Source organism: Mastacembelus armatus, chromosome 19 (genome assembly GCF_900324485.2).
Source record: "Mastacembelus armatus chromosome 19, fMasArm1.2, whole genome shotgun sequence".
Taxonomy (NCBI): domain Eukaryota; kingdom Metazoa; phylum Chordata; class Actinopteri; order Synbranchiformes; family Mastacembelidae; genus Mastacembelus; species Mastacembelus armatus.
The window spans coordinates 15,069,629-15,095,177 of record NC_046651.1 but is presented as its reverse complement, the minus strand read 5'-3'; the positions used below and the strand labels follow the sequence as shown (position 1 = coordinate 15,095,177).

Genomic DNA, 25,549 nt, shown 5'->3' with positions numbered 1-25,549 from the left:
TCACCAAGAAACAGACAGACACAGACACACACGCACACACACACGCACACACGCACAAATTCAGGGTTCCCACAATGGCCCTGATGACAAAATTCTAGAGCTTTTTTCAATGACTTTCCATTATTAGGTCAGTGAGCCTCTGTGTCCTGAAAAATTAGCCCCTTCTGTTTTAAAAAGTTTGTTCTGAGCACAAAGACATTAAATTTAGCTGCTGAAGTAGCTGAAGTGTAGAAGTGCGCACACACACACCGTAAAGTATAATGGAAACACAGCAACAGGAAATGACCATATGCAATTAGTGTGTGAAGATGTAATGCAACTGTGATAAAGAATTATTCCAGTTATTACAACTTGACTCGTCTGGCTTTAGCCTTTAAATTATAACAACAAGGCTCTCAAAATGATTTCTTCTGTATAATACAATGAAGTCCAACATCAACATAAACTAAAATTCTTCTCTATAAATTAAACATTTTCACCTTCATGAAGTGAGAATTTCTTTCAGAACTACATTATTTTTCATTAAGGTTTACTGTGAAAATCGCAATGATTACACCAACAGATGATAACAGCTGGTGTTAATGGTTTCACAGCATCTTCTCTAAATTGTCATTTACCTAAAAATGTGTTTTGCAGGTTTCAACGTGTTGCTCAGACAAAAGCTGCAGATAAAATATTTCTGAAGAACTTAAAAAAGCAGACTTGTGCCAAAATAGTCATGAATTAAACAAAGCTAACTCAGTTACTACTGCACAGAGAACAATGACCTGGAGTTAGTTTAAAACGTGTCTGACTGCTTCTGTTTCTTGACCCAACAGACTTGTTTCTCAGATCTCAATAATTAATATGGCGTTGTTATTACCAACAGGAATAAAATCCAAACAACAAAAATATTTTCCAAGCTGTAATGAACCAGAAGTACAAATAACAATTGTTACTTCTATTATGTTTCTTGAGTTACTTTAAAAACTTTCTGTATTTTACTGATTATTAAAATTTAAAACAACAAAAACAAATCAATAGTGTTCCAAAACCAGTGGGAACCCTCAAGAAAAGCTTGGTGGATCAAAGTGAGGGAGCTCAGGGATGTAAGACGTCACTGCCAGTGATTACAAAAAGCCAGGGTGGGGATGGGGAGTAGGAAGTGGGTCCTTGCCAGGGGCAACCAGATAGCTTCTGGTTACCATGGATAAACTTACTGGCAGGTGAGCTTTGAGGTGAGGGCAGAAGTGGGGGCATCTCCTCTGTGGCACTGCTCTGACTCAGCGCCGAACTGTCCGCTAGAACACACACACAAAACGCAGCCAGACACACAATAAATAACACACACCACAGGCACACAGTCAAGACTGTGTTGTAACTCAGCACACCTGCCAGTCACTACACTCAAATACACACACTTTAGTAGATGGGGGACAGAAAGAGAGAGCGGATAAGAACAAGAAAAGGGGAATAAAAGTTTAGTACCTTTCCTACCTTTCATTTCCTCCTCATCATTGGTGGCGTTGCTCTCTGTTGATCCCTGGAGTGCAGAGATGAACACAGACATACTATTAACAAAGCCAGTGTCTAGTCCAAGAAGCCTGAGCATGACAGTCACAAAATCAAATCCTACCTTGACTCCATCAGGAGGGTTGTGCACCACTGTGCTCTGAGATTCCTGCGACACAGAGCACATCACTTAGTCCGACATTTCGTAATCCTGAGCTACCAGTGGCTCAACGACGACTGTACCAACCTAACACCGCCTTAAACTGAACACCACTAATGGCTAGGGCTGGGGATGAATTTTATTATCACTTAGGGCTGCAACTAATAATTTTCACTGAAATGATATTGGAACAATAATAAAAATGATTAGAAAATGTTAATTAAAGCAAGTTTTTGTTTCCCATGTGCGAAATATAAATGATTATTTTTATTACTGGCATATTTATCCAACCAACAATCCAAACCGTTCTTTAGATAGGAAATATTTTTTAATACATAAAATCTTTACAGCCGTATCACCCAGCCCCACCCACTGTCCACTTTGGGGTCCTGCACCACTACTTGTGAAACACCAATAGACCAGACCATATAGTCCAACTACACCTCTACAAGGCATTATATATAATGCATGCTAGTAAGGCATCTTATCACAGCAACATGCTCGTCCTACATAAGAAGACAATGATTAAGTTTGGCAGTGTGGTAAGGATCACAATGGGGATGTTAATGCCAGCAAGATAAACAAGGTATAGCAATAAAACATGACTGCTAAGGCTAAAAAAGGTGGATGATAAAGTAGGATGTTAGGAGATGTTAGAGGTTGACATTACTGAGAAAGTTAGAGGATAGCTGGAAGGGAAGGATTATATAGAGAGAATAACACGGAGGCCATTACACGATAAGGCTAAATTCTACATAGATAGCAGCAGCTGCAGCTTTCTGGACCAGGACTCTACAGTTCTCTGTGCTGCCACTTTAGAGGCATATAATCCTGAAGATAAGGGCATGCTCCTTAGAAACCTAAAGAGGTGCATATGTGGAGCCTGAGATTCAAAGTAAAAATGAGCATTTTAGTAATTTCCAAAAAGTGTTATCTGCTTGATTTACAATTCAGGAACACATGTGCACGGCTCTAGTTTTGCCCCACACACATACATGGGGGAGAAAATGGCCAGAGGATGGGTACTGCCTGGGTGGGGAATGTGACAATGCAACACCTCCTGGATGGTAGATGAAAGATGACAGGCGGCAACTATGACAATGGAGAATGATGCACAACGAGCTGTAATGCAACTGCTTGGGGGGCGGGGTTAAGAGGCATAAACCAATACTGCGGCGGCCTACTATACCATCTGGGCGTTGGTTGCCATGTTGGTGTCTTTCAGGGCATTGATGGCGCTCACTATACTGTTCTTACTGTTGTTGGTAGAAGGCTGGGACGAGAACGCAAACACTCAAAGTGAACACATGCGTTATGCGCACGCATACATACACACACAGACACACACATAGATGCATTAGAATTACATGTCTTTTAGGAAATGGGGCTAATGTTGGTCAAGGCTCCCAGGCTGTTGAGAGCTAACAGGGTAAATGAGAGGGTGAGTGTCACAGAATGGCCTCTAGATCATCCTTTTTACTGCCTCACTAACTCTCTATGCCTCCGCCACTTAACTGCACAGAGACCTCTGGGGCAGAGGAGAAAGTGAGGGAGGCAGGGATGCTTAATAGCAGCAGAGAATGATGGGAGACTGCTAGGAAAACAGTGCTTGTGGAAGGGACTACAGGAATTTTGGTATCTAAAAACAAGAAAAAGAAGTTTAAGAAACAGACATAAAGCATAATCCAGAGCCAAGATAACAACTCCACTCTGGAAAAACCACTACTGCACAAACGAGGTAATACTCAAAGGAATACAGGGAAGAAAGTGAACTTCAGAGACTGAGAGGCACAAAGAAAAGAAGGTAAAAAAGGTGGTCAGCTAATATAGGAGAAACAGGAAACAATGTAGTAAATCATAGGAGTGCAGAGAGGTCACAAAACAATCTTACCTTAGCAGAATCTGATTTCTTGTTGAGTAAACTTTTGCATGCTGTAAAGAAAAAGGGATAGAAAGGGAGAGAAACAGGTAGAAAACTGAGTTTTACTGTTGACAGCATCTATGCTAATCCACCCAGTTCTCTATAGAAACTCACAACTTAAGCAAAAATCTGCATCTACAATTCGTCTTATCTATGAAGCCCCAGTAAGTGAGGCAAAGTAAGCCTAAATGTTGCCAGAGAATAATATGCATTTAATGGATTTCATGGGTGTTTTTTTCCCTTGCTGTACAGGTTGCTACACTCTGCTAAACCCATTCACATCATAATCCATTCATTGCCATCTGGGGATAAAGTGAAACCTGAGAGCAAAGTAAACTTCCTCAGTCCATTTCCTGTCTAGAAGACCCCAGCAGATCTAGAAAGAGAGTGATGGTCAGACTCTAACTGCCGCCAGGACTGACGGCAATGAGCTAGGTTAATGTAAATCATTGATTTCTTTTAAGGGCCACACTCACTTTTCCTCTCAGGCTAAAGCTCTCAACTGTCTTTGCTTCCTTTTCTCATTTTATACTAACACACATAGGTTCCAAAATCTTATCGTGATCTTCTTACCTTCCAATGGGAAGGAAATGGGAATGGGAGAGGGAGAGTGGGGAGGGAAGGGTTGAAAGAGAGGGCTTAGTATTTCAATACAAGAGAGGGGAGATAAGGGGCACAGCATTTACAGTAGCAAACAATATCAAGACAACTCATGCTCCTGAATCTTTTGCTGTTGCGTTAATATGTGGCTTCTATTTTTGCCTGGCCATGCAGCATCCAAATGAAAAAGAACCAAAAAAAAAAAAAAACAAACAAAACAAAAAAAACCCCAAAGTTTTCATTCCACAACCAGGGAAAAGAGAGCTGACAAAATGCAAAAGTCCGTCCGTCATTCGGTGACACCTTCTACAAAAGAAAAAGCTGTTAGGGTGCTAACTGTGACAGGATGGGACTACCACGTTCATATGTTCTCTAAATACAACCTCCCCCTCTGCCATTTAAGAATGATCCTCAATGCCATATGACAGATCAGGTAGAGTCAAGATGACCCACAGCTGGAGGGCTGCAACACTTGAGCCAGCACCGCTACACCAGCTCTGTGATGATAGAGGAGGATGTGTTAGAAAGCAGCTGAAGGTGTAACTCCCGAGAACATTTCATTGGATATAACCACACAGGACACCCACATGCGAAAGGCGGCAAGGCAAATACCTTTTTAGAAACACAGAAATGCTTCAAAAGCACTCTTCTGTCACATTTTTCCATAATGTCATTAAAAGGAAACATAAGCAAACTGCCAAGCCTTCCCTTTGCCATTCTCTACAGAGAGGTGCAAGGAAGCATTTACAATTAAAAGTGAGGATTTTGTAGCGATAACCAAAAAAAAAAAAAAAAAAAAGTACAAAAAAATAGGAGAGATTAAGAGTCCAGTCTGGAGTGATGTCACACAACATTCACAAAAACTTACAACCGGGCAACTTGGTCCAGTCTGTGAGGAAGCTCTAGCTGACAAGCAAATTACCACAATCACGCCGATTCTCAGCGCACCAATCATACACCTGCCACCCCTTTCACATTTTACCTTTACCCTAGGATTTCTGTGCACTGTAGAGCAACGATTCTCTCATCTGAAGGTGACAGAGAATCCAGTCTGCTCTACACTGTTATGTACTCAATCCATGGAGCCACCATTGGAATCGCCAACCTTCACCACCCGCCCCCCACCCAGCAGGAGGAGAACTAAGCCTGATTTTAGCACTTTCAGAACAAAAGAATCTACTCTATTCCTGTTCATGGTGAATTAAGTGAGGAAATATGTCACCAAGTTTTTAACAAAGGTAGCAGCTGCTTTCCTGCCATGCTGTCTTTGTGGCATTTCTTTAAGCTTTATTGAAAGTACTAAAACAGACCTCAGGAGGGGGAGACGAGACATGGGAGGTTTTTAACCTTAAGGGATTCATGAGAAAGACTGCACAGCAGTGATGGTTTCAACAGTTGGCTCTGTTAGCAGCACTGAAGACAGCACTCACATCCTCCGTCTCAGTCTAAACCTCTCTCCCAGATGCTCAACATCCACCTCCCCCCCCTCTCCTCCCACCAAATCCAGGTCTGACGATGGCAGCACGCCAACCCAGCTCTTGCCGGCCCCCTGCAGTGTCAGTTCCCGCCCCCAGGATACATGCCCCTCCTCATCCCCTGCCCCAGTCCGCTCTGTGCCCATCCTCACAGCCACGGCTGGGGAGAGCACAGCAGTGTATGGGGTCAGCTGGAAGCCAGGATGGAACCTGCTAGAAGTGATGACTTAACTGATTTGGGAGATGAAATGGGGGTTACAAGGTCGAGTCTGAGTGATGGTGAGATGTAAATGTAAAAAGCACTTTGGAGTACAGGCTGAACTAAACCGATTACCATTATGCAAAACTGATTTACGCAACTATGTGTAATCTGTTGTCTTTTCATTACAGCAAAAACAACACACATACCTCTTAACCTAATTTAGCAAAATTTGTGCCGATTGGCATGCATGTTTGTGATTTTTGATGAGATGGCTGGCAGAGGTCGCATGCAAGAGTTTGGGGGTAGTAATGAGGGCCAACTCTCTTCAATGAGCCAAAGAAGTAGCTGTGTGTATAGAGAGGAATTGGATGGGCGTGTCTCTGGGACGTACCTTCCTGAGCCAGTGAGGCCGTGGAGGAGGCGGCAGCAGCAGAGTTGGTATGCTGCCGGCCCACTATTGGACAGAAATGCTACAGTTGGGAGGGGCTTTGCAAATCAGGCAGGCCTGTCTTACACTCTTCAATCATGGGCCTAGAAAGCTACAGGGCATGCTGGCTATAGCCTATATGCATCACGCAGTTTGACCAGAAATAGGCTAAAGCAAAGACGTGCACCCCTGTGGTTTCCTAGGCCCAGGGGTGAAATCATTAGCTATCAATTGGCCAATTACTTAGAGGCTGAGAACAAGGCTTCAACAAAAAAAAAAGTCACTCTCGGCAGAGTGAGATTAAAAAACAAAGAACACAGAATCATAGCAACCACTTTTTTTTTTTTTTTTTAACACCACACTTGTCCCTCTACATATAATCTGATAATAGTCTAGGCATCCCTTTCTCAAACATGAAAATGCTCCATGAGCAGCAAAAAGGAAGGACACACAAATACAGACACACATACACACACAAACACAGGGAGAGATACATTAGCATGGACAAGGACAAAACTGGCACCCACATATAATCAGGTACATGAGAGAATATCATTTTAGGCTGCTCACATACACAGTGCACTCAAAATAATTTGTCATTAGCAGTACATTATTTCTACATGACAAAGAAACTTCATGTTTTAAATCTAAGCAAGAAAACTGTGCACACACAAAGACATATTGTTATTTTGAGAATGAGTGGGTGAGTGTGTGAGTGTGTGTGTGTGTGGTGAGGGGGTTAAAAGAGGTGCAGAGGACTCTATCCACTCTCCTTCTTCCTCTCCCTCTGCATGTGCTGCGTGGGAGGCTAAGGGCGAAGGGCACACCCACCTGAGAAGTTTCTGGACACCAGCATGGTGGTGAGAATGGCTCCCTGGAGGGGGATAGGAAGGAGAAGAGAGAAGTGAAGGAGGTGTAATGAGTGCAGGGATTTTTGTTGTATTTACCAGTTTTTCTTCTGGACTGTTCTGAATTCATTCCTAATGGGACGGCAACATGTTTGCCTTTGCTTTTTTAAGAGCATTACAGTGCAGCTGTTTTTAAACAGCTAAATCGAGTCAATGCAAACTGTATGCACTGTATTACATGGGAGTTAAACCCTCAACTTTATGACTTCACATTTCCAAGTCCCATACTGTAGTCTTCCATGCAAATTGATTTAAATGATGACAAAACCTAACAGCTGCTACTTGATCCATTAGTTTGCATGTAGGATATGAATGCAAACTACAGCAACTAGATCTGGGTATTGCTTGGAATGCTTCAATACTGCTGAAGAGACATTTCCCAAGACTTTTTGTTGACATCTTAGAGAATTATAAATATGTTTTCTATAAAACTCGTTTTCCTCATTCTTTAAAAGAAGCCAAAGTTCTAGAAAATTGTGTCAATACAAGCAGGCATATTAAGAACTTTAAAGGAATAAAGCTTCGAGTTTGATTGACTACAAGAATATACTTATTCCCTAATGTCTCCCTGGTTTTCTATAGAGGTTAGGGCATAGGACGCGTACCTTGAGTTTTCGACGAGCGTTGAATTTGCGGAGACACTCAACAGTTTCCTGTCTGTGCATCATGGATGCCACTGTAGAACGGTGCTGTGGGAAGACAATATTAAAAACACAAATTCAACTTTGACAGGTGGTGTTGTGTTAGCATGTGTTTTATGTCCAGATTGGACAATCAATACATGTTTGTGTAATTACAGTAATTCTCTTAGATGGGTGAATAATACTTACGCAGACCCATGGATGTTTGAGGGCCTGTTCGGCAGTAATTCTCTTGGCCGGGTTGATAGTCAACATCTGGTTGATCAGGTTCTTTGCCTCTGGAGTCACTGTGTCCCACTCTGGGGATGGGAACTGAGGAAAATTGAGAAACAAACGAGCATTGGCAGGACAGAAAACGGAAAACAACATGTTTTTTGAAGGACTGGTTAGAAGTTTGCATCTTTCTGGTTAATCCACAACATATGGGAACCTGGTCTAGAGTTAATTTTTCAAAATCCAACTGACATGAAAACAAAACTGCTTCTGTTGCATGTCTGTAAACAATTATTACTAAGAGTAAATTCCCTTCAAACAGACTACTTGAGACTTCTCCAGTCAATGCAATGCAATGCAATGCAATGCAATTCAATGTGACTTAATTATCCAGAGACTGAGAGAGGAGGATACCCCTTCTCCAATTCTCTCTCTTTCTCTCTCACACATACACCTCTGCAATGCGTCAGGGAGGCCCTGATAGGATCAATAGCTTTGGAACAGCTCTCAATTGGACACTGTTAAACATTCAGAAACTGCTTAGCAAACCCCTGCACTGCACCCTTCACCAATGTTCACCCAACACCCAGAGGTATAAAGCACACTTACATCATATGCTCCGGCTTTGATCTGCTGATAAAGTTTGTGCTGATCTTCATCCCAAAATGGAGGATATCCTACTAACAAGATATAGAGAATAACACCTGACAGAAAAAAAAAAAAAAATGTTTGCATTATTTTTCATTCAAACAGCAATTTTATTTCTATAGCACATTTCATTACAAGTAAACTCACTCTGCACCACTTTAAAATGTATAACAGGTAGCATTTACAGAAAAAAGAAAAAAGACTTTAAAGCAAAATTAAGACTTTTACTTTAATATGTATTTAGAAAAGCCTGGTTCTTCCAACACTAATTTTACCATTAAATACTTACTATGGCTGTTGAACTGGTTAATTTGAGTTAAGACGAACATGGTCAGTCTGGTGTTTGTTCCCCCCAAACCAAGTAACAACTTCACTGCAACAGGTCCAAAAAATATCAGGCTCAAGACTCACCACAAGCCCATATGTCCACAGGCTTGCCATAGGGGTCCTTTCTCAGGACTTCAGGGGACAGATAACCAGGGGTGCCTGCAAACCCTGCTCAGAAGAAAAAAAAAAAAAAAACATGACAATTAACTGACGACTTTTATTAACATTCTGATGAAAGCTATTTTTGTGCAGCATGTGAATGGGTGAGATGCTAGTGACCTGCTTCACTCCAATGAAAAACCAGATTATGACAGCGTAGAGTCACAAGCAAATGGCCATTAATCATCTCGTTCCTGCAGGAGAACCAGCCAAAAGCTGGTTGCTTGGCTGTTAGCCAAGACACAATGACCTAAGCATGAATTGTAAAGTGTCTGTGAGCCTCTTAAGCAATGCTCCCACAACTGTTCTTTAGATACCTAATGGTCAGACACATGATTGACACACACCTACTGTATATAAGAGGGCTCATTCAATAATAATTTAAATGTTTAAGTACAGAAACTAAAAAGACAGACAGAGCAGATCAGGTAAGGTTCTACACATATGCTCTGTCACTGTTTGTGTTTTCTTACCAAACCAAGCCTGCTGGTCTCCCTGTACTTCAATAGCAAGGCCGAAGTCAGCCAGTTTCACTGCAGCTCCCTTCATCTTACTAGCCAACAACAGGTTCTCGGGCTGAAAGAGCAGGAGACACACATGGTGAAGCAGAATGTAGGACAAGAGATCAAGACAGTAAGAGAGACATAGTGATAGGCACTCTTCAATAAAGCTCCTTAGAAATATTTATATTTGATGTATTCAGCACAGCTCGTGTGGGGGTGGGGTAAAGGTGTGAGAAAGCAATGGAGAGAACGAGGAGGTAGGGAGCGGACGGCTGGTTGAGAAGCTCCACAACACCTTATATGGGCATGGGTTCGTAGCCATAGAAACTACTCAGGAGTTATTTAGGCAGCGCTGCAGACTGCATGCTAAATGGAAAGTGTACTCAGTGAGAGGCAGCGTGTGTGGCAGCATTCTAAATGGCCGATGTTTGGGCAGTAGGACATAAAGGGCTGCAGTAAAAGCCCACTCAGGATAAAAGGCCAACAAATCAGACAAGCAGCGCTCCAAGTAATACTGTTATTTTCTGACACAGAACACATGCACACGCATGCAAAAGCCACCCACACATCCCTTGAGATTGATTTTTCCACACTTTGTGGTCTCTGCATGAAAAGGTGCAATTCAATACAAATTATCATTGCCCTTTCTACCAGGATTATTATCATCGCCTTAAACGAGGTTAAGCAGAAAAAAAGCTCTCTTCCTCTCTCATTTGTGCCTATCAGCAATATGGGACAACTCAAGCCCCTCCCATGCTGCTCCATGGGTGGTGGGATGTCACATGGGTTGTCCTGGCAACTCCCGAGGTTCATCTTAACTACTGCTCTCATAATAGACTCCCTTCACAACAGTGCAGGGTGTGCATGTTCATGCACGTACATATCGCTCGAGTCTGTGTCTTTTCCTTGCCACAGGTGAGGGACAATCCCATCCACATAATCATGACTCACCATCTTCACGCTCAACATGAACACGCATGCATACGTGCACAGATGCACACGATGCACACAGTTGTGGCCAAGGACAAAAAAGCTGACAGATCTGAGAACAGATAGAGGAACAGAGGATAAAAACAGCAGATAGGAGAAAACCGCAAGAGAAAAATAATAGGGATGGAAGCAGAGAGGGGAAAAGAAAAAAAAAAGAAAAAAAAAAAGAGATGGAGCAACCGAGAGCCATCTGTGTGTTGCCATGGCCACGAGCAGAGGTGTGTGAGTGTGTGGTTGTCATGGAAACGGGCAGCCACTCACCTTGAGGTCTCTGTGCACAATATCATGCTGGTGGATATGATTGACACTCTCCAAGATCTGACTAATGCAGTGGCTACCAAGAGAGAAAAAGGGACAAACCGAGAGAAAGACATGTCTGTCACTAATCTTCATTAAAAAAGACATTACATATACTCCACATGATTTGTCTGTCGTGTTTTATTGAAGCCTGGGAGAACGCAGGTTATGGTCTTGAGAAAAAAAAAAAAAAAAAGATCCATTTCACTGCAACATTTTCAGCTATGGTGTGGAAGAAAAACCTGACATCACTCTGGATCACTGCAAGAATAATAACATGAAACTAGAGCTGTTGTACATTTTAATGAGCTGTTAAAAGGTTGGTGTTTCCAAATGCAGTTTATATTTTCTGAGGCTGAAATATGAACTTTAGACACCTTGTCAGGGAAAAAAAATAAACCTGTAGGGCCAAAGCAGAAAATTAAGTGGCAGAGACAATTGTTCAATCATTTAAGCCATTTTCCAAGCAAAAATGCCAAACTTATCTTCTAGCAGCTTCTTAAACATGAGGTTTGGGATTTGTGTTTTACATCATTTAAAACCAAGTATCTTTTGAACTCTGGATTGATATTTTATAATCTAAACAATTAACTGAGAAAATAATTATAGGAGTAACCAATAATGGAAAAAAACCAAAAAAAAAAACCAAAATGTGTTGAATTTAGCAGTAAGTTTCATTGCAAACATTTACTATAAAAATCATGAGTTTTCAAAGATATTATTCAGGTAGTGCCGATTAAACAATCAATACAAAGAAATGCATGTGGTAGGCCTTACACCACATAGTCAATAAACTATCCGAGTAGCAATTTTAATAATGGGGGCGTCAATTCAGCTGCTACTAACACCATTGCCATTATTTCTCAACTCTGGCTGGTGAGCATGCTTTCACACTAGCCTGGTGAGTGTCTTGGCTCATGATGGCTCTTGTAAAAAAAATTTTTCTGAGCCAGTACATGACGACCACCTTACTACTGTCCTACGCAATGTGGTGTCAGGCTTCACGACTCCACTATTTGAGGCTCATGTTCCTGTCACGTCTCTGGAAAGGTTAATGGGTCAAAGGTTGGGCCCAGCTTGAGAAAGTGTGGCTGGGACCTAATCCATATGGGCTTGGTTAGTGTCTGAGTGTGTTTGCAAAGCCCTGTATGTGCATGAAGTACATAACAACCCCTAATCCAATTGTACAACAGACTTCAAAAGGTGAACATCAGAGCCAGAAAAATAAAGGAGGGGAACAGGGAAAAAGATGAAATAATGAGAGCTTAAATGTCACAGGGTTAACAAAATATCAGAAATTGTGAAAAAATGCTTGATAAGGGAAGGGACAGATAGGTGAAAGACGCACTTTCTTGCTGATATGAACACAAACAAACCAATTATACCCACCACAGTGTGCCTGTGTAAAAAGAGGAGTTTTCATATACATATATGATGGCCTTGTGTTGCATGTCTGCAGTAGGGTATGTGTGCATGTATATGTTAAGAGCTGCTCAACATGAGGCACTCACCTGGCATCAGCCTCACTGTAGTACTCCCTAGCTACAATATCTTCAAAAAGCTCTCCTCCTGTCACTCTGGGAGGGGGAAAGAAGAAATCAAGAAAGAGAGAAAGACAGGGAGAAGAGAGAAATTGTTAGCATACACAAACCACAAGCATATGCATCTATAATATGTAGGGCTGTGTTTGTTCAAAATATACTCACAGGTCAAAGACTAGGTAATGAAAGCCTTCCTCTGAAATGCTGTCATGGAGTCTCACTGCAAGAGAGAGGGTAGGCAGTGAGAGACACAAACAGAAACATAGAAGTGAAAGAAATAAAGAGTTGCTGTAGTGTTTGGCTGTTAGAATCACCATAAACTGAGGCTAAGAAAAATGTCAAATCAAACACAGAGACGAGAATAATGATCCAAAGCGATAAATGGCTTAACTACGGCTGTAACATATTGATTTTTCTCTCCCCACAGAGATATGAAGTCACATACAGTGGTTAGGTGACTAACTACCATTTACTTAAACTCCACATACAGTACAAAGTGTGATTATTGAAACTGATCGATTTTGTTGGAGATGCATTTTTTGGGGTCCAAATATCAGCATTTTTCTAATCTTACCTTTATAATAAAGATACACCCCTCATAAACCAAATTTCTGTAGTGTTGGGACACTGGTGCTGTAGTAAACCAAACCACGAGCAGTGTGCAACATGAGTGATACTCCACAAAAGAGGAAACTGTATATCAAACCCAGGTGATGTGTTAGAGGTTCGATGTTCATTAAAACTGTAGTAAGTACCTGTGATATAAACATATTCAGCACATCAAGTTGATTGTTTCCACTCTTACCAGTATTGCCTGCAATATTTCAAGCATATTAGCTAATAAAAAAAGAAAAATGACAAAACATTAGCGTAGATTAGTTTTGGGGGAATTATTGTCTTTATTTGAATAGCTGACAGTGAGATAAATATGGAGAGGAAAGAGAGGGGATGGCAAGCAACAAAGACATACAGCTAGAAATAAATGATTTGGGTCATGTGGTCACATAGCATGTGCCCTGGGCTATTAGAATGATCCCATATAAGAGCATTTTGACCTAATTAATCACTAGTAACAGGCATATCTGTTTCATGTTTATCTTGGTAATCAAATAAATATGGATTGTTATTTTTGCAAGCTGGCTTACAACAATTTGTTTTGCTACATTTTTGCAGCAGTTTTTCCTGTCACCATTTTTTGGCTCTGGAACAGTACAGCTTAATCCCACATACAAAGCTCTGCTTGGATACTGGGAAAACAGCCGTCAAGGAGCACAACATAAGACTTGTGTGAAAAATAAATTGCAGATGTGGGTGGAGGAGGTCTGCAACCAGGCTAGGAAATGTTATGTTTACCAAAAAAAAAAAAAAAAAACCCAAGGTGCTTGTTGACAGCAATGTTTTGTTATTCCTGATGGAGATAAGTGAGCACTTGGTCAAGGTGATTACAGTAATGAGCTCATATTATCATGATACTGCAGTTATGCAGTAACTATCCCAGCTCAACTGTCAACAAAGCAGCAGCAGAATGACAAAGCAGGAACCAGGCAGCAGGAGCAAAGTTTTAAAGGATGTGTCTGAGATTTAGCTTAGGTTTAATGTCAGGGGATCCACAGTTTTATTATGTAAAATGAATATCAGTTGTATAATAAAATGAAGTAGGATGGCCCTGCAGCAAGTAACAAGTGACTGCTCTTTCCTCCTCCTCCTAACTTCTTGCTCTCTCTCCATCTGTCTCCTACTCCTCCTGCTTTGGTCTCTCCATCTGGCTGTTTTTCGTGCCCTCTTTTGTCTAAAGTTTGTTTGCAGACTATGCTAAAATATGTCAAAAAGGCGAAAGAACAAGAGAGAGACTAAAATCTATACAGACAGGAGAATAGGGAAAATAGGTGAGGGGCGAATGAGCGTCTGGGGCCAACAAAACTGGGACATGAGGAATAGAGAAATAAGGCGTGCAGTGGTAAAGGTGTCATTGATTTTGTCATTTGCTCCTTTAGTGCCCTTTAACACCCACAGCCCTTCGAACATCTTTATTAGAGCTGCACAATGTGTTTTATTTTATCATCATATGAATTTCAGTGTGCATGCAGGCAAAATGTCTTAAAACCAGAAACAAAACCTGGCATACAAAGCTTCTGTGACATCTCAGTCGATTTGTTCAACATAGCAATAGGAAGCTTTGAGCCTCACATTCTGACTGGGATCACCCATTTTATTTATTTATTCTGTGTTTGAAATAGATACTGTTGATGTCATATACTTATCTTTTTGTCACAACTGATACCAGTTCATAGGACTAATGTTAAAACACCAGCTGAAAATAGTGAAGCTAGTGTCCCCTTTGCCGTATAACACACATCCCTGTATTTTTTGTTTCAACAGTATAATCTTAGGACTACCCATACCATCCTTCATGTAAGCAGCATGACATTGTAGGACATCATATCTTTATACTGATTTTAGTACTTTGGTACTTATAGAAGCAACTGCACAGCAATCTTCTAGATAACATAAAAATCCCTAATTTGTCTCAGAATAAATCAATCAGCAAGCATATGTAGGTTCCTCATGCCAGAATATTTGGTTTATTGGTTGCTCCTGTAAAAATCTGCTCATATGTACATTAACACAGGCTCCACCACGAGCCCCCCCCCCCCCCCCCCCCCATTTTAAACGATCACCAAGCTGCTATTTACACATTAATGCTGATTAATAACACTTAGGAAATGCTGCATGTATGCACGATATTAGCATAACATTTTCCTAAAAAAAAATTTACAAATGGTGTTGCCAGCACCAGCACTGATGCACTCCAGAGCAGATGATCATCCAATAATACAGAACCACACGTCACATTTAGTCAAAAACTTACCAATGTTGGGGTGCTTCAGGAGGCGGCAGATACGAGCCTCTCTTTCAAGCTTCTGATGGTCTGGGGGGGGGGGAATAAAATTTTAAAAAAATAAAATAAAATTAATCACAGTGTTAACTTCAATCACAGAGAAAAATAACATGTTTGTATATTAGGATGTGTTTAAGCACCTAATCAAGTTAGGAAGCACAATAATAAACAGTTAATGCAGATGAAGTTTTTATGCTTTTCATTTAGTGGTTAAGATAAATGTCATAATTAACCACCATTTCATCTCCAGCAGTTTGTCAACTGTTAAATGGAACAAAATAACAGAAACAAATAATTACATATTCCTGCACTATATATAAGAAATTAATCACTACAATGTTCTTGCAGTATTCACCAGTTTATGCATTTAGCTTTTATTGTATAGAAAAAGCAGGAGAGGGTTGAAATCAAAATTAGGACATTTACCACTAGGCCAATGCGCCAGTTTAGAAATATCATATAATAATGTTTTGTTATTGAGGCTAGCAAACATGTCAATTCACTCTCTATAGTGCTTAACAGAACACCCAATAAATGTCTCAGTCAGTGAAGCTCTAACTGTGATGCACAATCAAAATCCAATCTAGAAAGCAGTAAGTATGGAATACGTCTTCATGACTCCAGAGATCTCTCCACCCCACATATAAATTTCACTGTCTGACTAACGCACAATAGTACTGAGGCAATTGCTTTGCCTTAAACACTTGCTAAGACGCTAAGCCTTTGATTAAAACATGTACATACTGCTAACTGGTATTAAATGCAGTGTGACTCACTTGTCTAGTTCCTTATGCAATACTGTTTTAATGGAGCCGCAGTCACAAGCAGAGTAAAGTAAAATTATGTATTTAAATACTTGAACTGCAAGTACTGAAATGCAAATATTTGAAGAAGGATTTGTTTCTGTGTACATGAATGCAAATACTTTAGGCTGTGGCACTAATCTATTAGTTCGAGATGAGTTGTTGCATTTGCTTCTGGAAGGTAACGGTCACAAGCAATACTGGACTAACAGAAGCTTGGTTATGACCTTACTGAAAGTGTGTGTGCAAATTATTGAGGTTCTGTGTAGCAATAGGTGCACATGCATGCACATGTGCGCATGTGTGTGTGCCTGTGTAAAGGGGTTAGAGTGAAGCTTGGGTCATTTATGGGACACTGCAGTGTTTGCATTTGTGGCTGGGAGTGGATGGTAGTAAGAACACACACAGCTCTAGCACAAATCAACATCCTGGTTTGAGGATTTTAAAGAATCCTGCAGCAGTACGTGTGCATGTGTCTTTTTATGAGAGGGTGTTGTCTAAACCACAGTACCACAATACTCCAGGACATTAGAACCACAACAGCCACACAGCTGAGATCAGGGGTCATTAGGACTAACTGCAGTAGAGATCGATACCTGGATGTATGTATGTCTGCTGTCAATGTGGGGAAGCCAACTCAACCCTGGAACTCCATGGCAATTACACCCCACACATGCAGTTTTACTGAGATTTACATTCATTTCCCCTGAACAGCTACAGCCTCAGATAAATTTAACTCTACCCAGTGGTTCCAAACTTTATGTACAGGCGAACTATAAGAGCACAGTATTATCAAAAGCAATCAATCGCTTTCTGCATCTTGCTACACCATCTCTGCCTGTTATGACTTACCTTTCTTTGCTCGATTTCATACAAGTTGTTGCCAACTTAGATGAGTTTTAAACCTGCAGTGAGGTGTTTTTGGTTTGTCTTCTGGAGCCCAGCATGGTGCTTCACACTCCACATCTACCTTTCACTACCCTCCCTGTCGCTTCCCTGAAGGTATAGATTGCCCTCACCTGAGAGAAAGCAGGTAAATAAGGAAGAGACCTGAACCTCCTAAGTACCAGTGACGCAGGACGAAGACACCGCACAGGAGGAGGATTACATGGAACGTCCATTTGCTAGAATAGAATCACAGCTCCCCTGTGTGTGTGTGTGTGTGTGTGTGTGTGTGTGTGTGTGTGTGTGTGTGTGTGTGTGTGTGTGTGTGTGTGTGTGTGTGTGTGTGTGTGTGTGTGTGTGTGTGTGGGGCTGTCTAGCCTGGTGCAGTGTCACTGCAGCAATTGCTAATTCGTTCAATCTCCTTATTTGTTGGTGTGAGTGTGTGTGGTAGAAAAAGATGGGAAAGAGAGGGCTGGAAGGTAATTACTGGCACTTCCTGCTGCTCTCTAATTGGCCATCTGCTTTGCCATGGGGCGGGCCCACAGCCATCTTACATCAACTGAGAAGGATGGAGAGTACACAACATTCACAAACTCACTCCTCTTTCTGCCACACAAAGCTGACAATCTGACTGGAGCATGAGGATCTCATTCAATCTGTTTCAGGCAAGTTTACATAGTTTTCATAAACTGTTGGGACTGTCAGACAAATTCCACTTTATAATACTAATAATGTGCCAGTATTTTGGCAGCAAATACAGATGTTTTAAGACAAATATGGCAGTATATCACATTTTATTCCACGTAAACAGCAGGGATAGCATGTTTCTGCTCCAATATCTAATAATCTGTTAAAAATGCAATCTTAATCAGTTGCCATTGTTTCACATTTTCCACCAACAAGATGCTCTCACTCAGTTGCTACAGAAGTATAGCTGTGATTATGTATAATATTTGTGTTTCAGAATGAATAAACTACTTTTTGTGTTGTCTAACATTGAGGAATATGAAAACTTCTAGTCATCCCAAACCCCCAAGTTCTCAGATAAGTGATCTATTTTGACTTCAAAGAAAACAACATTGAGGTTTGATGTCTCATTTTAGTGACACAAGTTACTTCTTTTCTCAATGACACTTGACATAGTGAGGCTATGCAAATATTAACATGCCATCTTAGGTTATATGTCAATAGTCCATATTGCTTTCACTCTATTCAATAAATCGTATCACAGCAATGCAACAATTGCTGCACTGCCATGTAAACTAACGATTTCTAATACATTACACCCCCATGCACATTTCTCTTTCTTGTTTTTCTTGAAAAAGAGTTCTTACAGATGATATGAACTCAATTTATTACACGGTTTTCCTTTACGTGAAGCTATTTCATTGGACTATCTCATTACCAGTTATCTCCATCCATTGTTGACCTCCCTCCCTCACTTCCTTCTTTCATTTCCTTCCTTCCTTTCCTTTCTTGCCTCCCTTTTCCCCCTTCCGCCTCCTCAGATTACTGCAGTGTTTACCAGAGCTTTGACAGGCTTAACCCACCAGGCCACGCGTGAGGTCACACTCGCCCCATCAGGCTAAAAAAAACCCACCCAAATCCTACTGGGCAAGCTGCCTGCTCACGCACTGGCTGCCTGTGTGTGCGGACATTGTGTTTTGTGTGCGTGTAGGTGCATGGTGCGTCAGCCAGGCGGCCTACCGCAATTCTCTCAGGACAAAATCTCTTGTTCCCTCCTTTGCTCACTCTATTGCATCTCATTCGCCATCTCATTTTGCCTTACTTTCTTGGTGTGGAGTGTCACTGATCTCACTGCAGGACTATACTAAAATCTCCTCTAGCTGGCTTCCTCCTCCCCTGGCAAACACATACATACACACAGGCCTACATTGTACTACCTGTCTATGTGAAAAGCCAACAGTTTTCTGCTGAGCCCTTATTTTTCATGGTGAGACATTAATACCAGGAGCTGCCCTACATGGATGCTTGATGGCAGACATAGAACAATAACAGCATTACAACACACTCACAGATGCCTCACAATACAGACATGCTCTATTAGCATTACTCCCTGCTCAGTCGCTTGCTTTCACACACACCATCAGACACAGACAACAGGGCAAACAGGGAGGCGCCTATGGAATCCGTGTGGTCTTAGTGTTTGATGAGATACATTTAGCATAAATGGATTAGCCTCAATACAAACCAATCCCCTTCGCAGAGAGACAAGAGAAAGGCAATGAGGGAGAGATGCTAGCAGAGAAAGGCAGACACAGACGTAATGAAAGAGAACGTACGAAAAGAGAATGTGTGTGCCAAAAAGGGGTGCAGACCTAATTTGTCAGATACAAAAAGGAGAAAGCCATTAGGTATCTTAGCCAGGGAGGTTCTGACACACTGACACGAGCTCACGTCAGCGATACAACATGGCATACCGCATCAGGTATGTGCCGTGGGCGTGGATCTATGCAGACACACAGCAATTCAAAAGCAGGAGAGGACTGTAGAGCTACATGACAACACCAAAGTAACAATTAACAAGATAACAGACAAGTAAAACGTCATGTCTTGCAAATCTTGATGTTTGATGGCCTCTCCATGCAAACCCCACAGAAATTTGGATCAATCTATTGTATAGCAATGGTCTAATAACACCACAGAGCAGTGACAGAGTTATTCAATGCAGTGAAGACAGAGGTTGCTGATAAGAACTCCCCACAGACAATGAAAGAGTTCCTCTGCTATTTGAAAACTCCAGTTTATATGCATACTTTTCAATCCAACACACAAGACGACCATGCACATATCAGTCTGTGTGAGTGTGCACGGTGTTACCATACCTCTTGCAGAGAGCTTCTTAGTGTTGATGATTTTTGCAGCATATTCCTGTCCTGATGACTTCTTTACACACCTACGCACCACTGAAAAAGCTCCCCTAAGAAGAAAGAACATAAACAACCAAAAATCAGTTCCATTTCACAGGTTTCTTCCATACACTCAATGTGACATTTGAAACTGGATCCACATGTGTGGCAGTGGTTTGTTTGTGTATGCTAACAACCTTGATCTCTTTAATTCTCTCTCTCTCTCTCTCTCTCTCTCACTCATACACAAACACAGACTTTACAGTCAATACTACAAAAGCATTAGTGTATATAACTTGAAAAGGTGAGCAACAGCAAAGTCAAAAAAACAGCACCAAAATAACAGGGTTCTCCAACATCAGGTCTTGGATTAAAAATGAATGGCCAAGTACTTTTGCTAATCTTTGAAAGGCACAATAGCACCAGCACAAAGAATGGGCTGCGTCTCACGACAATGGGTGACATTTAATATATTCACAAGACAACATTCAGTTATAAATCTGCTCAAGCAGAAAAGGAAGTGCATGACATGCTATAAACCAACTCCTATTCTGAGGGGTGTCATATTGGCCTAGATGAATGCTTCATATTTTTCATCTACTAGGTGCTGTGGTGGTTGTACAGCATTGAGGACAACAAAACAAGTAACTATGTATGATTTTCGTAGTGCCTGTTCAACCCACACTATCTGGGCATCCAGAGTTTCCTGCAAGAGGAAGGCTGCATTTTACTACTGTTGATAATACATATGGAGGGCTGCTACTTTTTGCTGCACTCTAGTCCTACCACTTTGCTCTTAGTTTCAATTATTTACCAGCAAATGAGAGGTGACAGGTAACAAAAGTACAACTCAGTGCCTTGACATTAATGAGCTATGATGGAGAGAAATGCATTAATAAGCAGGTGCAGAAACATACGCTGAGGTAAGACCCAGGAGCTCTAGAGCCCAGCTCCAGTATGGAGGATGTGTAGGTGTGTATATGTGTGTGAGTGCACTGGCTCTGCAATTAGTGCCATCGATTAATGTCAATTACAAGACAGAGAGTGGAAATGGCAGCTGGAAATTAAGGCCGGTGTATCTTTATAGAGCCAATATCGCCCTGCTGCCGCTGGTTTGGGTACAACAGGAGAAAAGGCTCCTCCGGCCAAGAACAACAGATGTTGCTGCTGATGGTGATGAAACAGATGAGGTAGTGGCCCGGTTTTCTTGCCGTCATCAAAATACCGAGAAAACACGTCACTGGCTCTTACACAGCAACACCAACAACACCAAATTACCCTTGTAACTAACCGCCAGTGCTTTACAAGGACCTGGATTTTAAGACCCACTACGCCAGCACATTTATTGATAAGATGATGATCGGACCAGCTGGTGAGCGGAGGGTACGGGCCATAGAGGACGAACATAAAGCAGCGCAGCCTGGACTTCCTCGTTAAGTGATCCAGGGGTACTTAAGGTTACTCAACACGGTTACACAAATCATCTGCAGCTGCTCGGAAAAAAAGTGGTCGGCCTAGTTAGCCAGCAACCGCAGCCCATGGTCTACCGAGCCCGCACGGAGCAGTCTGACCCGTGGGCCGGTGAAATGTCACAAGGCTACGTCTCTCGGGGCCCCGCTGGCGGCTCCAGCAGACCAGAAAACACCGGTTAGAAAGCACGGAGAGACTAACTGTACTCAACACACCAGCCTTCGTGAGGAGACTTTATCACGACTGAAAGCCAAAACGCTAGTCTGCTAACTCGGGCTGGGTTATCAATACGAGCACGGCGGCTCGGAGGCTAGTCACCGATCCACAGTGCGCTTTCCCCGGTTTCCGCGGGAGGAGCTAACGTTAGTTAGCCGATAGCAGCGGTTATTTAGCCTGGCTGCTATTTCAGACTCAATTTAGCTCAATTTTAGCTACTGTAAAACGACTAAAGGGTTCAACATGCCTGACCAGTAAAGCTATTCTGTCCCTCTACCGCCTGCTAACTGGCTAACCAGAAATAATGCGAGGCGAGGTTGCGGGGGTGGGGGACAAGACAAACAGTCGGTAACAGAAAGACCGCCGCTTACTTCCCGAGCTCCTCGTACAGCTGGTACTCGTCGGTAAACCTGGTGGAAGTAGCGGTGGTTGCCATAGCTGGAGCTGTGAAAGAGAAGCCCGAGCCTTGGGTTACGACGGCGGCTGGCTCTCGTACAGGGTCCGGGAGGACGGTAGCCTAGCCTCCAACACTGGAGTACCTTTCTGACAGGCAGGCAAGGCTGAAGAGGAGAGAGGCGAGCAGGAAAAGGAGGGGCTGAGGAGGAGGAGGAGGAGGAGTGATGTGAGTGTGTGTGTGTGCGGGCATGTGCGTGCTTGCATACGCGTGTGTGTGTGTGTGTGGTAAGAGGAGGGATTCTCGCGAGAATAGGCTCATACAGCATAAGACTAAGGCCTCTGGTTCACTGAAGTCACTGTAAATTTGGTGATATGAAGCTGAATTCTTTGAAATACTGAGATGAAATGAACTTCTTTTGCAGGATGGTAAAACATAAACAGGCTGACATGTTGTTGAAGAGTATATGGTGCATATGCCTGACAGAAAAAAATAACACTGACGTGCAGTTCCTGTCTCATCTCGTACCTTCGAAGTTTTACAGTGAACATCACAGCAGCATTTTACTGCGCTGGTTTGTATACACCCACCCTGGGTCACACCTCACTGCAGCAAAAAGCCAAACAGTGACACACACACACACACACACACGCACACACACACACACACACACATAAACATACACATATTCATATACTATATAACTACATGCACATACAAATACGCATTCAAGGAATCAATATTGATTAACATACAGTCTTGCTTTTAACACAACAGGCCGGTGTGATCTGCTGATTTTGTATGTGCACAAGAGAGGTAGGGATGGGTAGAGGGAATAGCGTGACTGCTGTATCAGGTTTCCACCGACAAACATGCACCTATGTTTTTCCACGGTGTGAGGATGGTTTGGCTTGACGGTGCTAAAAGATGGTGTCACACAGATCCAGAGTGGCTCGCTAAATGTTTAATGTGGCATGAGAAGGCCATCAGAGTACAGGTAGGTGGAGCTGGGCGAGCCACTGAGCTTGGGAGTTAGAGGTAGAGGCCTTGTACTGTGTGTGGTTGCCTGCTAAACACTGGTTTAGAGGTGGGACAGCAAAAAGCACACTGACACTGTCAGAGAAATATGAGCAAAATATTCATGCATGGTTGTCAGTGTGGGAACACATCACTGAAACACTGAAAAGTTTAAATATTATGAAGACATACCTGCAGGTGCAGCCTGCTGATTCTGTGACGGAGAACATGTGTACGTGCATGCATGGTTGTGTATTATGTGAAGACAAATCAGCACTGCAACGTAGGCTACTGGCCTTCTCATGCCCTCCTTTTCCTACGTGCTAACCCTGCTGCCTCGCCTCCTCTTCCTCCACCTCCTCAGCCTCCACAGAAGTTATATAATGGTGAACTCCTCAGCCTTTGTTATCTCACACCAACCACACACTTTGCCTCGCCTGCTTGGAGAGAGACAGAGGAGGAAGAGCACAGGAGGCAGAGAGAAGAAAAAGTAGGACGTTTCATCTGAAATCTGCATTCAGTGAAGGAAAGAAAGAAAGTCTGTGTGATATTGTAGTATTATTACTCTAGCACTGTGATAGTCTGTCCAGGGTGTACTGTGTTTCTCGTGTAATGTTAGCTGGGATTGGGTCCAACTTTGCCTTGACCCTTGATAGAAATAAGTTGTATTGTATAGATAATAGAGAGATGGATGTCTTATTGTACCATTTTTACTCAAGGTCAAGCTGACTATGAATGCACACTGACACGGAAAAGAAATCTACCCCTTCAAGCCAACTCCTCTCTTGATTTTGCAATGGAAAATGTACATAAAAATAACAGCTGACGTCACCTACTGTGCTAATTAGGAAAACTGATCACTATGGTCACAGGTTTTTAGGCATGCTTAGAAACTGAACGTAGACATTGCATTAATTGGATGAGCATGAATCACTATATTTCATGAGTTTTTGGAGCTAAAACAGTCTTATTGTTTGATCTGTGGTTTTAAAACATTCCATGTATGTTTGTGGTGGACTCCCATGGCTAACTGGAGCTTGGTGTGTATCCAGAATGGACTACTTGTGCAATCAGTGCTTCGGTACCATTTAGGCATGACTTTTTTTTGTTGTGACTAATGAGGGTGAATATGCCCTCTGTTACATCATCACAACTGAGAGGGTGGATGAGGCCAAGAGCTGAGTCATGACAGCTCTGCTATCCTCTGCTTTGGAGAAATAATCTGGCTGGAGAAAGTGAATGAGTAACGCTCTTCCTTCCTTCAGCAGATAGTGTCGTGATGCCCTGGGGCAAGAAGCTACTGATCCCGAACTGCTAGGAAGTCAGCCATCGATGGTCATGTTTGGTAGCACCTGGGGGTCAGTGTGTGTAGCTCCATGGGTGAAAAGCAGGGTGTTGGTGATGATATGTCAGTGTACTCAGCACTCAGTCAGCTTGGGCAGGATGAATAAATAAATGGTAAGTTTTTGAACATCACTGCAAAAATCAGGGGTGACATGCAGTCAGCTCCTTGTCTTGATGATTATAGAGTTTGATCATTCAAAGTGCAGAGTCTCCCTTTAATACCTTTTGCTCAGGAAAACCTAGTCATGGATACTGCTGTGTCATTATTAGAGTTCTGAGGATCTGTTTTACCACCATCAGCAACAGCACGTAAAAGTTAGTGTAGTAAACAGCAAAAGCAAGAGGTAACAAAGTGCAATGGAAACAGACTTAATGACTAGATAACAAAGTACATGACACATGATTTTAATGTCCACTGAGGAGGGTGTGGAGCATTAACGAAATAAATGTCATATTTTCATCATGTTTGCGAGATCATTTCACATTTGACCGGTGTGATTTTAATTGACTGGATGTATAAAATCTAAATACAGGTTGGATTATCTATACATGATGTACAAATCATGATTTTCACTGTAACATTGAGAGACATCCACTTGATTTGCCTAAGTCAGAGAGCTGAAGGTTAATATTGACCTCAGGAGCTTTAAATACAAAAACTGGATTTTGCCCTTTTAAGACAGACTTTTGTGAACTTCATATTATTTATATGTAACATTAAACAAATTGATGTATAATCCAATTTTCCTCATGCACAGTGGAGATGCACATTTATAATTTTTCTCTTTTATTGGAGAATATCCAAAAAACAACTTTGGTCCAGACAAGCTTGTGTCTGTCTGTAGTGTCACTACTTGCTTGTCAAAGGATGTACTGCATATAGAGGTACTAAACTTGGACTTTGCCTCCACCAGCTGTTCAAAAGGCAAAACTGCAGCACTAGCATTGGCACTGGAATAACAGCAGCTTCTCATAGAAATCTTCATTTCAGCAGAGAGATGGATCCTGACCCATCTTGAGATCATAGCTGGAGGAAGGCTACTCAAGAGGAAACTGTGGACAGACTGGTGCAGAGTTATAAGGAAGACTGCAGTGGATGTGTTCTTTAGCATAAATCATACTGACCTCACATTGAAGTTTTCCTGCCT

General features: G+C 42.0%; 1 protein-coding gene across 23 annotated transcripts in view; it reads right to left on the bottom strand.

Moving 5' to 3' along the window:
• LOC113135776 (calcium/calmodulin-dependent protein kinase type II subunit gamma) overlaps window positions 1-22,221 on the bottom strand; it is a 29,118-nt gene extending 6,897 nt beyond the window's left edge. For 3 of the 23 annotated variants that reach the window (XM_026316037.1, XM_026316036.1, XM_026316048.1), the window contains exons 1-18: window positions 22,018-22,221; window positions 19,937-20,031; window positions 15,373-15,432; window positions 12,669-12,723; window positions 12,474-12,539; window positions 10,927-10,999; window positions 9,646-9,748; window positions 9,098-9,181; window positions 8,648-8,742; window positions 8,015-8,137; window positions 7,790-7,873; window positions 7,108-7,150; window positions 6,241-6,303; window positions 3,543-3,583; window positions 2,841-2,924; window positions 1,616-1,660; window positions 1,468-1,522; window positions 1,200-1,280 (exon numbers count right to left, since the gene is read on the bottom strand). In XM_026316037.1, coding sequence (XP_026171822.1) covers window positions 1,200-1,280; window positions 1,468-1,522; window positions 1,616-1,660; window positions 2,841-2,924; window positions 3,543-3,583; window positions 6,241-6,303; window positions 7,108-7,150; window positions 7,790-7,873; window positions 8,015-8,137; window positions 8,648-8,742; window positions 9,098-9,181; window positions 9,646-9,748; window positions 10,927-10,999; window positions 12,474-12,539; window positions 12,669-12,723; window positions 15,373-15,432; window positions 19,937-20,031; window positions 22,018-22,082 — 1,315 coding nt within the window. In that variant the 5' untranslated portion in view covers window positions 22,083-22,221. The remainder of the gene's footprint in view (window positions 1-1,199; window positions 1,281-1,467; window positions 1,523-1,615; window positions 1,661-2,840; window positions 2,925-3,542; window positions 3,584-6,240; window positions 6,304-7,107; window positions 7,151-7,789; window positions 7,874-8,014; window positions 8,138-8,647; window positions 8,743-9,097; window positions 9,182-9,645; window positions 9,749-10,926; window positions 11,000-12,473; window positions 12,540-12,668; window positions 12,724-15,372; window positions 15,433-19,936; window positions 20,032-22,017) is intronic. The other 20 variants (XM_026316039.1, XM_026316050.1, XM_026316040.1 and 17 more) reach the window with 15 other exon arrangements.
• Between the last annotated feature and the right edge of the window lie 3,328 nt (window positions 22,222-25,549).